At 42.2% G+C, this 12,673-nt stretch overlaps 1 protein-coding gene across 2 annotated transcripts in view; it reads right to left on the bottom strand.

The window, feature by feature from the left end:
• Window positions 1-1,790: 1,790 nt before the first annotated feature.
• LOC139819156 (uncharacterized) overlaps window positions 1,791-12,673 on the bottom strand; it is a 48,075-nt gene continuing 37,192 nt past the window's right edge. Inside the window, exons 2-4 of one of the 2 annotated variants that reach the window (XM_071788356.1) lie at window positions 5,024-5,400; window positions 4,765-4,913; window positions 1,791-4,685 (exon numbers count right to left, since the gene is read on the bottom strand). In XM_071788356.1, coding sequence (XP_071644457.1) covers window positions 4,335-4,685; window positions 4,765-4,913; window positions 5,024-5,360 — 837 coding nt within the window. In that variant the 5' untranslated portion in view covers window positions 5,361-5,400 and the 3' untranslated portion in view covers window positions 1,791-4,334. Of the gene's footprint in view, window positions 4,686-4,764; window positions 4,914-5,023; window positions 6,816-12,673 lie in introns of those variants that run through there. The other variant, XM_071788357.1, reaches the window with a different exon arrangement.

Here is a 12,673-nt window from a genome sequence, read left to right as displayed (position 1 = left end):
ATACTGGCAGAGCCGGTAGAATACGACCCGGTCTGTCCAGGATTCGGGACAACGTGGACGAAACTCTTCGCTCCGGGATCCGCCGCCACCGCCGCCATCCTCGCAAAACCCGCAGTCGCACCGCCGACACGAAAAACCGTGCCGACGGTCGGCTGCGCGGTACAGCGCTCGGACACGCAGCAAAGACGGAAATTGGAGTGGCTCACCACCCCGCCACCTCCACTAAGCCAGACGAGGCCACGATCCAGACCCAAGATCACCAACGTGGAGAGGGTGAATCTCGATCTTGCGGCCATCCGGGGCCGCCCAACGACCAAGCCCCTGGCACCGCCACCGACACCGGCCAACAACTCGCCGGCATCGACAAAACCTCCGCCGCTACCGATCACCGGCCCAACGGCGCCGCCGGAAGCAACCACGGCCAGGATCCCCGCGCCGCCGCCGCCGCGGCCAGCACCAGCCGACGTCCAACCATTACGGGCGGAAGGAACCCAGCTACCACCATCGATCCCGGTAGCTGTAGAGGACGGGCACATCGTATGGGTGCCCCACTACCACGCGCACGTCTCCCGGCAGCACAAAACGCGGTCGGGAGGAAAACGATGGCACATACGATTTAATGCGACCGGCTCCGTCCGCAGCATCCGGGAAATCGGGCCGAAAACGTAGAGCGCCGAATTCGCGCTTTCCAAGGAGGGGGGGGTGATGTAACAATGCACCCCCAAACATGCATCGTTCCGGCAGGAACACCACGCCGAGACCACCCAGCCGACCACCCGTGGGAGTGAAGAACGGGCACGGTGTGCCCAGCGTATTTTTAATCGTTCTCACATGCAATGTTAGGAAGTCCGCGAATGGACTTAACGCGGCAACCGCTTCACCGCGCCGAGCGGTGCCGAAGGCGGCCGAAGACCGCCAAACGCGATCACGGCGTCAGGGCGCCACGATCCCCGATCGCTCCGCCGCACCGGCCCGGCGCTCGCGATCGCCGTCGCTACCCCCACCATGCCGCGACGCCGCCGCGACGCGTATATAAGCCCGGCGTCGCTGGCACAGAGCGCGATTCCCGATCATCCGTCTTCCCGACAACACCGATCCTGAATTCCCGCACTAAGCCAGTCCGAACGTAAGGTAGAGCGCCTCCGGCATTCTCTGTCTTCGCCGAGTGTGTCTCGGCTAACGACCAGCTTTCCGCAGTTATCCAAATCACCCGAAGCCGTCCGAATAAGGTAGAGCGCCTCCGGCATTCTCTGTCTTCACCGAGTGCGTCTCGGCGAAGGACCAGCTTCTCTCTATTATCCAAATCATCCGAAGCCTGTCCGGACAAGACGGTAGAGCGCCTCCGGCATTCTCTGCCCTCGCCGAGTGTGTCTCGGCCGACGACCCGCTTCCACCGCGTTACCCACGCTTCGCGATCCATATCGCCGCCGCGCTTCGCGCCATTTTTCCGCGCTCCGGGCCGAGCCGACCGGGAAACCGGCGCCGCCGTACCGATACCTACCACCACGCGATTCGGTCCACGAGAATACAAAAGCAACGGCTCCGCCCCGCACATACCGCGGGTTGCCCCGCGCCGCCCGCGACCAAACCAACGTTGCCTCACACGCACGCCCAACCGTCGGAAACCGCGCGGGCATACGCGAGCGAATTCCGCTAAAGCAGTACACACGCATTGACCCGTTGTAAATGTCGCGAGCATATATTGTTATTGTTATAGAATAAACTTGACTATTTTCTGTTAACCGAGACGCGCCTTCATTTTGCTAACCCCGCCACCCGTCTGCTTCTCCGCACCTCCTTCGAACCCAGGCCAGCCGCGAGCTAGATCCGCGCTTCGAAGCCAGGTTGTTTTAGAGAATTTTAAAAATACTCATACTTATACATCCGTACTTGTTCGTTTTATTAAAAAATTACAGAAATATAATACAATAATATTACGATAATGTAAAATAAAAAAATATTTAATTAAAAAAAAATGAGTATAGTAACAGAAAATGATAGCGTCCTTCCTTCCCAGTCTATTGGTTTTTTAGTAACCTTATTTACAGTCAAGAAAACCTTGAATTAACGTGTGTCTTATTCATGTAGCTGATATACTAGTACAATTAAGCCAGCTAGCTCTAGCCTATAAACTCTGTCCGTTTATGATATGTCAAAAGAACATAATCACAGGATCCATATTCAAACATTACAAGTAGATGCTTACAAATCAACTTACTAATTGGTACAGCATTAAACTTACTGGGTTTATGAGGCCCAACTTTATACGCATTTAACTTTGGTTCAAATTCATCAGTAAAAAACTCTTCATAAACAATTACATGTAAATCTTGCCATACAACTATTTCTAAAATTTTACCAAACAAAGGAAGACTGTCATCAACTAAATTAATTAAGATAAAGGATTGTTTGTTGAAACAAAAACCCATTGTTGTTACACTACCACTACACATTATTTCAATATTTTCTGGAAGGTTTCGTAGATATGGACTGACAAGATTACGATAAATAGAATCTCTGGGCATTGGTATACCTGGAGAAACAATATCACCATGATACAAGAAAGCTCTAGTAGTAGTTCCAGGCATTTGAGCAAACTCAAGACATTGAAGTTTTTGTTTCCGCACGGCAAAACTAAAAGGGAGATTTTTGAAATTTTTTATTCTCGAAGCTATATTCTTGAAATAACTGTGTAAGGCTTCCAGCCTCATGCATCAATGTTGACGAGGCAATCCAAACAACAATATTTGCTCCGTAAGGTGAAGCATATAGTGCCACTTAGGTGTAATCGCAGCATCACCATACAAGACCTTGAAACGTATGTGGTGAGTTTGAATCATAATATTCAAAAGATCCACATCATCTTCATGCAACTCATAAGATAATGCAATATTGATAATTTGCAATCAGCAAGATAAAAGTTCTTATGTGATCCTCAACAGTTTCATCTAGCCACTTTCCAACAATGAAAGCCAAAGTCTGACCAAGACAAAGCATCTTGAAGATGTGCAGGCAGTATAGGTGAAGGCGTTATTTAAAAAATTATAACTCACGAACAAACAAATTGTTTGTCACGATCATTTGTTTTCCGCAACAAACGAGTGTTAGAAACTCGTGGGGACCGAAAGGGCGGGTTGGAGGAAATATAGGGATATATAATCTCGCTATAATTATAAATATATATAATATTATAATGCATTTTAGCATATGCTAAAAAAGAAAGGATTATTTTCTCCATATTTTTTATCTTCTTTTAGAGAGACAATGACGACTTTAAATTGCGAAAGTTGTAGTCGATATCCCTACATCGGCAGAGTATCCGTAGAAGAGAGTAATGTTGACTTTGTCTATTAATTTGTGAAGAAAAAATTTGTCCAGAGAAAAGAGCCCCTAACATATACTGCACCTAACATAATTGGGCCACCAAATGATAGTGGAAAAAATTTTCATTTAAAATGCTTTTTTGGAGAAAAAGATGTATGTGTATTTCCTGGTATTATCTGCTATCGTCTTGTACAAAGAAATCGCTATCTGTAAATTTATGTTACAAGATTTTCTATTTGCATTGTGCATGGCTATCTTTAGAAAAACACTTATAGTCAAAATTGGACACTGAAAGATTAAGATCATTCAAAGTGAATTTTCCTTCAAAAATACAATGTTTAATAAACACTGTGATGTGGGATTCCAAAACACCCTCTAGAACTATGTGCATAAAATCGTGAGGAAAACAGCGTGTTACGTCCATATTTTCTAAGTTTAGCAAACAGCTTCTAGAATTTATCCCAAACTGCATTGACCAGAAAGTCTTCGCTTGTGGAGTCAAATCTTCACTGAGGATGTTTAGCTGATCTGAATGTGAACTGCTATCCCTTAGGGCAAATGAATTAATATTAAAGTTACTTTTCAGTTCATTTTTGCTTATCATACAACGCCTGCATGGATGTGTAGCTCCAGCAACCCCTTCTTTGAAACCACCAAGCAAAGCAGAAGCTGGAGTGTCACCAGCTATTACGGTCACGAACCCATGAAACACACGCTCTACTCCACACACTTGCAATTTAACTCCCTCTCGATCTCCCAACAGTTGCATGTCATGAATAAAACTTTCTAGAACAGGTGCAACTCCAAATGATTTAAGGTTACTTGTTTTTGTGACAGCTAATAAGTTGTGCACTCTAAAAGATGATCTGAATTCTGGATAGATATTCAGCAACACCCAATAAAACATTGCCAATTTGTGAGTTTTAGATCCTAATGGATTACAATACTCCACATCATCATAGTAAATCATTATGGATAACGCTTTATGATCATACTGGTACACTGGATGATTACGATAATAATGACCATCTGTAACCGTCTTGAAAACTTCTCTCCTTTGGACGGGGGTTGTCAACACATTGTAAGATATCACGATTATTTAAACACAATTTTAGACTCTTCAGGAATGGTACCACGTATGCTACAGCCTTCTGTTCCTTCAGTTCTCCATTCTTTGACCAAATTCTTTTCTTACCAATAATAACTTTCTCTGGTGCAATCATATTTAATGATTTTAACATGAAGGAATGTAACTGATACGGATTTTTACAATGCTGGAACATTTCGGATGGCTTACAATCTTTAAATACATTACGTATTACTTGTGAGTCTACAGGTTCATCAGTCGACAGCAATGAGTCCTGAAACAAGTTAATATTTAAATTAATAACAATATTAAATTCTTAAAAAGAAAACAACTCACAGTATTGTACTATATACCTGAATAATAGCCAAATAATCTTCTATCAGTAGGCAGGTACTTTCTATAATGCTCTGTACTGTAGATTGTGGTATCATAAGTTTTTCTGGTAAATTCGCAACGAATAATGCACTTTGAAATGCAAGTTTCTGGGTAGGAGTCATAGGCTCTGTAAGAAAATGTGACAAACAATGAATGAATGAAGTGACGATTAAGATACGCGTTATATTTAATTATAGATTTATTTGTTTTAAAGTTAAAGCGTTCACATCAACTAACCTATCGGTTCCTGCACAAGTGGTTCTTCGTCAATAACAAATTCTAGAACATTTTCTTCCATGAGTATATTATCTTCATCAAGTGGTTCTTCGTCAATAGCAAATTCTAGAACATTTTCTTCCATGAGTACATTATCTTCATTAAAATTCCTTCTATGTTTGTGCCCATTGTGTTGCACTGGTTGCACATATGATCTCCACTTCGAGTACGAAGTACCACAGCCGGGGAAATCACAGTTTATGCGAAAGTTTGGTTCATTTTCATGAACAATTCCAATGTGACGGTTGAGTAAATGGGGAGGAAACAACATCCCGCACATCAAACATTTTAAAGCCATTTTTTAGTAAGTTTTAATGTCATCCGCTCAAACCAAATTCCTTGGAAAATAAAACAAATATTAATTTGTTGAGACCAATATATATATATGTTTAAAGCGTCGTCTACAATACACGGAGTAAGCGTGGAGTAACCCTGCTAAAAATGACCGATTGAATCCAATTAAAAATTTTGAATCCGCATGAATCTGGATTCTTGATCCGGAAATCACGGATTTATAACGATTACACCGACTGAAAACGATTGAAACGGATTGGTATTCAAAGATGTAATTTCAATCGGATTCTATTGATTTGAATTGTTATGATTTTATAACGATTACACTGATTGAAAACGATTGAAACGAATTGGTATTCAAAGATGTAATTTCAATTGGTTCCTATCGGTTTGAATCGTTACACGCAGAAAATTTTTCTCGAAAATACAAGTATACACGAACAAAATAAATACCATACTAATCTTGCACGGCTAGGATATAGTCATAATATGCAAAAGATTTCCAGAAAGTATAGGGAATTTAGAGAGCAAAGAATAAAAATATGGCTGATGGACAAAAAACGAGACGTCGGTTGCAGTCATGGCAAAAACATAAGTTGCTGTTATAGGCTGTGGCAGTCAGCTGTCCGGCACGAGCGAACTTGAGAACACTGTAGAAACCCTGCCGAGCTGCCCTAGATATAGGGGTCGATGTTGAATCTTAATCACGCGAGAATATACCGGCGATGCGCCGCGTAGCGGGCGCGAACCGAACCCTTTTGCCGCGCGTTGCCGCTCGCGCCACGCGATTTCCGTCGTCTATATACATATTAGTATAGGACTTTTTTTACTTTTCTCATATTTCCTTGTTATATTAGTATGGCAAACTTATTTACCTTTAGGTTACAAGATGTATCTGATTAAACTATTACTTTTCTATTGTCATATATTAATTTCCGGTTGAATACGCGTATATCCTACCGGTGCGATGCAAATCTAGTAAATTTTATTATGAATATTCTACATTATTCGAGAAAAATTTTCTGCGTGTATGATTTCATAACGATTATACCGATTAGAAACGATTGAAACGGATTCGTACTCAAAGATGTAATTTCACTCGTTTTCTATCGGTTTGAATCAGTCTAAATTGTTATGATTTCGTGAACTCCGAAATCACGAAATTATAATGATTTAAACGGATTGACTGACCGATTCAAACTGATAGAATCCGTGAATTCCGGATATATAAACAGGATTATTTACTACTTTATTATAATTCCATTCTTTGTACTACAAATTTATTACAATGTGCAGTATTTATTTAACCCTTCGAAAACACCTTTTTTTTCATTCACGGAGAACACTGGGTCAATCTGACCCTACACACACTTTGATCGTCTACCATTTTAAATTGACGAGTGCGATTAGCTTGAAAAAATTCCCAGATGTACTTGGAACATTGTTAAATCAATTGATATAAATAAAAAATGCCATTGGAATTATTTACATATTTTAAAAAATTCAAAAAGAATTCAAAAAAAATTTTTCTCTTTTTAAATTTTTTAAAGTATGTAAATAATTCCAACGGCACTTTTTATTTATATCAATTGATTTAACAATGTTCCAAGTACATCTGAAAATTTTTTCAAGCTGATCGCACTCGACAATTTAAAATGGTGGACGATCAAAATGTGTGTAGGGTCAGATTGACCCAGTGTTTTTTTGAAAAAAAATTTTATTTTTTTGTTTAATAGTTTTGGCTAAAAATTTTTCTGGCAAAAAAAGGTCAAATTAACCCCGTGTGTTCTCGAAGGGTTAAATAAAAACATTTTACAGTTTTGCAAATATAGAATTCATGACTTTACCAAAAGGAAATCCTGTAGTAAGAACTCTATTACGTAAAAATTATGTGTTATATACAATTTTAATGATTAAAGCGGATTTAATCCGATTCACATAGCTACTTTTACTACCCAATTTAAATGGATTAAGCGCAGATACGATTGAAACCGATTGAGTAGAATTTAGATGAATCCGGAAATATTGCATTAAATCCGATTCCGGTGTTGTATTAAAATTTCACGATTGATGCCGATTCAATACGATTCATGTGGTCATTTTATTTACCCGATTAAAATGGATTAGGATTAATACGATTGAAACCGATTCAGTCGGATTCAGATGATTCCGGAAATATCGCATTAAATCCGATTTCGGTGTTGTATTAAAATTTTACGATTGATGCGGATTCAATACGATTCATGTGGTCACTTTATTCACCTGATTAAAATGGATTGGCATTAATACGATTGAAACCGATTCAGTCGGATTCAGATAAACCCGGAAATATCGCATTAAATCCGATTTCGGTGTTGTATTAAAATTTTACGATTGATGCGGATTCAACACGATTCATGTGCTCACTTTATTCACCCGATTAAAATAGATGTGCATTAATACGATTGAAACTGATAACGACCGATTCAGATCAATCCGGAAATGCCAAATTAAAAACGATTCCGATTGATTAGTTATTAGAACCGATTCACTTCCAATCGGGCATCCAATTAACCGGATTGAAAACGCATTCATTCCGATTCAATTTCACCAAATTTAATACGGAACCAATCGGATTTAATCGGTCATTTTCAGCAGGGAAGGAGTAAGAGTAAGCGTAAGAGGGCTATTTTCGGTTTAAGAAAGCTGACGTAAGGGCGTAAGCGAAATAAATTAATTTTATTTCAATCAGGACACAATGCTTACTATTGCTTACTCCTGCTTACTCTTACTCCTTACTCCACGCTTACTCCGTGTATTGTAGACGACGTATGTTCTTAACGATTACGACGCTTGTCTAGCGTTACAACATAACCTAACCTAACTTGTCAGCTTTTTCGACGTGCGAAGAAAAATGTGTTTATATATATATTGGCATATATATACTTACGGTTTACGACGGTTTCATTGCTTACGACCACGATCAAAGCGTTACGATAACTGTAGTTGTAGCTTTATATTACCCGCGGGCGGTATGTCACGAGCCGATCACGTGATTCCCCTCGGGCGCTTCCGATTATCGTCGGGCCCTTTCCGTCTCGAGCGCGGTTGCCGGTTGCCGCGCCTTCACTTGTCTATGATTGTGCGTGAGTTGCTTGCGTCCTTTGTATTGTTTCAAGTTTTGGTGTATATCGCGGTTACCAAAATGTTAAAGTTCGTAATTTGTCAGTTTCACGGCAGGAATAAAAAGATTTCGTTTACATCTACACCGCAAACGCCGGATAAAACAAATCTACTAAACGCGTTTATAGCTGCTGGAGAGTGCGACGTAAATGTAAAATTCAAGTTGGAAAATCACGATGTGATCTTCCAAAAATGTTTATTGACATTGAAGATGACGACGTGATTGACAATAAAACAGTGCTTAAAGTGGTATTTACCCCACGTGTAACAACGCCTGAAATAAGTGCTTCTGCTAAGGATTCGAGTCAAGAGTTATCTGCTATCAACGAGTCAGTGACAATCTTGCCCTTAGAGTCACAAAGCAATGTGCTCCAAGAAGTACTTGAGTTCAAAAATTTGGAAGCATTCAATGATTATCTTGACAAAAGCGTTAATCAGGATTTTTCATCAACTCCAGCTACAGAACTTACGAAAATGATGTCGGTAGATTGTAAAGATAAAATCACTACCACTCAATCCTCTGAAGACAAGGTACGCTCATATACTGTGTTACTTTATTAAAAGAATACATATCTTTCTTAAAGCATTGTAATCGCGTAGCCATTTTTTTTCTAATTTTACAAACATAAAACGCCAAGAATTAAAGTCAGCTCCTGTTCTTAAATGGAACATATGTATTTAGTTTAACTTTTTAAACGTTGTGACTACAGTAAGCTACAATGACTATATATTAAGTGTAAATGCTAAATAGTAATTTCTATTCTAGACTTCTGATAATGACACCGATTGTGACATGGAATTAGATTCTACTTTTAAAATTAATGTAAATATATATTTTAGTTAGTAAGTTATTAAGTATATATAAGTAAATATATTTGTCATATCCTGCTGATTTAAAGTCTCCTTTAATATTGTTACGCCCGTGCTGGACACTGAGTAGAGAAGTCGCGGAAAGCTGTGAAGCGCGCTTCTTGACAACGGGAGTTTGTTGATGGATTTATTGATTTTCTGTCTGGCGAATTTTTGGAATCCGCACGCGTTCTGTTTTACGAGCTTGGAATAAACGCATTTCTTAAGTTCTTTTGAGTTCTCTTTCCTTTTGCGAGTTCCGCGAAATACGTGCGCGAGTGTGGAGTGCGCGATAGTATTACGGCGGCGAGCTTACTCGACGAGCGTAACATTTTTTGAAACGTTCCTTGATGTGAACCGGTTCAATTGAACGGTTCACGAACCGTCTGCCCATCTCTAACTCCGAGCGTTGACGGAAACAAATGGCGAGACCACTCACTGGCAAAAATAATCGTTGTTATCGCAGGACGAAATAAACGTGCCGACGTCGACACGCCGCACGTGGCCACGTGTCAGCCTCCCGGCTGTGATTTGGCGGGTCTTCTAGGCAGTGCTCCGTGATCGATTCGTTGGGCAAGAAATTAAATAAGTACGTACAAAATGCCAAAAATGTCAATTCGAAAAGCCAAGAGGGTTGGTGTGTGTACTAAAAGAACGCAGTACTTTCAGAGGAATCATTACAAAGAACAGATATTCTGTAGATCACTGTGTGGGAAATTTAACAACAACAATAGTGCCTTGGCCAAGGCGCTTTCAAAAGAGAAACAGAAGAGTAGGTCACTGTACACAAAGAATGTAGAACTAGAAGGAGAAATTCAACAGTTACATCTGGTATGTGTTCGGAAGCGCGAGGTTGCGCGGGAAGGCGCGAGGTGAAGGACGACCACAGTAAAGTTCACAGCACGTAACCAAGATTAAGAGTTTATAATGTTCCAAAATCATATATATACAGTTATTTACAGAGTGTTTCTTTTAGATTTAACAAACGTAGAAAGCGGTAACACGCACAGGCGTTAGAGTGGCAAGCGGCGATAGCAAGCAGAATAGATTTCTCGCGGAAAGCGGTGTAACTCAGCGGTGTATAAAGCGGTCGTATAGCGATACGTGTTGCAAGCGAAAAAACCGAAAGCGTACTCTAGTCGCCGCGGCACGGCGCCGCGGCGAAGGGCTTTTATCACCTCCCGAAACGAGGCTCTTTCCAGAAATTTCCACCCATTTTCGGGAAGGTGATTGGCCCTCAGCGACCTGCGTCACCGTGCCTGCGTCATGGTTCAATTCGACGATCGTTACATGTTTTCGCCAGAATTGTTTACAGCTTGTATCCTTCCTTTGTTTGAGACCTTGTTATTGCGAACCGTTAGCTTGACTTTATTATTGTCACAGAATTGTTATTACAGAATGTTCTCGAAATATTGGAAGGATCCATGCTGTGAATTTGCAGCGATGCGATTTCTGTAATGCGAGATGTTACGCAAATATTCATTGTCGCAAGCGTGCATGCGCTGTCATGCAACCGAACGCGGTTTTCGAGATGCCGTTTATCACGATCTCAAACAGTATGCAACACGCGAAATACGTGCGCGAGTGTGGAGTGCGCGATAGTGTTACGGCGGCAAGCTTACTCGACGAGCGTAACATTTTGGGGGCTCGTCCGGGATACGAGGCGACGAACGCAGTATCCCGAATAGGATGACGACCACGCACACCCCGCCGAGGACCCGTTCGCAGGCCGCGGCGTCGGCAACAACGGAGGCAGGCGCGACCCATCCGCAGGATGCGGGGGCGACGGAGGCAGAGGCGGGCGCTTTCGAAGCTGTCTACTTGGAGCTTCAAAAGCTGCGCCAGGAGCGGCGGCTGGAGCAGCAGGAGCAACAGCTTTTCCGCAGCGAGTTGGAGGCTCGCCTGAAGGAACGCGACGCTGCGGTAGCACGTCTTCAGGAGCAACTCGCCGTACATCAGCTAAGTCCCTCCAATAATGTTTCTCGCGGCGAAATTTCGAATGAGGCGACGCGTGAGATAGGCGCGGGTAAGGGCGCGTGTGCGGGGCGCACCGCGTGTGGAGGTTCGAGTGAGACGTCGCTCGGTTATAAATTAAAGCCCGACACGTTCGATGGGAGTGTTCCTCTGCGCGAATATTTAGCACAGTTCAATTTAATTGCGCAAGCGAATGGCTGGGAGGAATCTTCGAGAACCGTGGCTTTAGCCTCGAGCTTAAGAGGGAAAGCGCGTGCCGTGCGGATTGGATGGGGTAACCGAATTCGAGAGCCTTCGCTATTCTGAATTAGAGGCTAGGTTAGAGTTGCGTTTTGGCGAAGCGCCTAGGTCTCAAACGTTTTACACCCAGTTCACTAATCGGAGACAAAAACCCGGAGAAGATCTGCCCGTTTTGGGAGCGGATTTAGAACGTTTAGCGCGTTTAGCCTATTCGGAATGCTCGGCCGAGGTGCGGGATAAGATTGCGTGCGCCCAGTTCGTTGCGGCGCTTTCTGACGGTTTCGTAAAACGAACTCTTCAGTTAGAGGGATTAACTTCCTTGAGAGCCGCCATAGAGAGGGCCATGGCAATAAAAGTCATCCAAGCGAATAGTTTTTCGCGGAAGTTTGAAAGTAGAGATCTCGGAAAAGGCAGAGCTGGGAACGAAATTAAATCGGCGGGGAATGAGAAAAATGAAAAGAGTTCTGCAAATTTTAAGAAGAATTCGGGTTTCAGGACGAGATTCGGGCGTGAGGAAAAGGAGTGCTGGCGGTGCCAAAGGGCACTTTCGGTCGGAGTGCCCTTCTCTAACTACGGAAGAGAAGGGAAACTCGGAATAGCCGAGCTCAGCGGGGCATGTTTGGCTCAGGAGTGCAAAGGCCCTGCGAAATTAAGTAGGATAAGTAGCGGGTTAAGTGATTTTTGTTTTCGCGGCCGAGTTAATGGCCGGACTTGCGTCTTTAGAATAGATACGGGCTCCGATGTGTCGGTACTTAGGGAAGATTTGTTAGGTCATTTGAAATCACCCACTCCTGTAGAGAGATATTTCTTGACCTATCCAACGGGAGAAACGGTTCCTATAAAACATAGAGTGGTAATTGAAATCGAAATAGGGAAATTTTCATTGGATTTTCCGGTAATCATAGCGGCCATAAAAGACGAGTGTATTCTAGGAGCGGACTTTCTTTCAAAAATAGGGGTAGGAAGCGTTTTCTCTTCGGTTTTTGAGGAAACGGTGTCAGAGAGTCAAGAAAACTTTTTCTGTTCCCGAATTTGTAGTTTTGATAGGGGAATTCCTTTTTTTTTCTTAAAGAATTCTTTGAGAAAAATTCC

Source organism: Temnothorax longispinosus, chromosome 9, assembly GCF_030848805.1.
Source record: "Temnothorax longispinosus isolate EJ_2023e chromosome 9, Tlon_JGU_v1, whole genome shotgun sequence".
Classification (NCBI taxonomy): Eukaryota; Metazoa; Arthropoda; class Insecta; order Hymenoptera; family Formicidae; genus Temnothorax; species Temnothorax longispinosus.
This window is presented reverse-complemented; position numbering and strand designations above follow the sequence as displayed.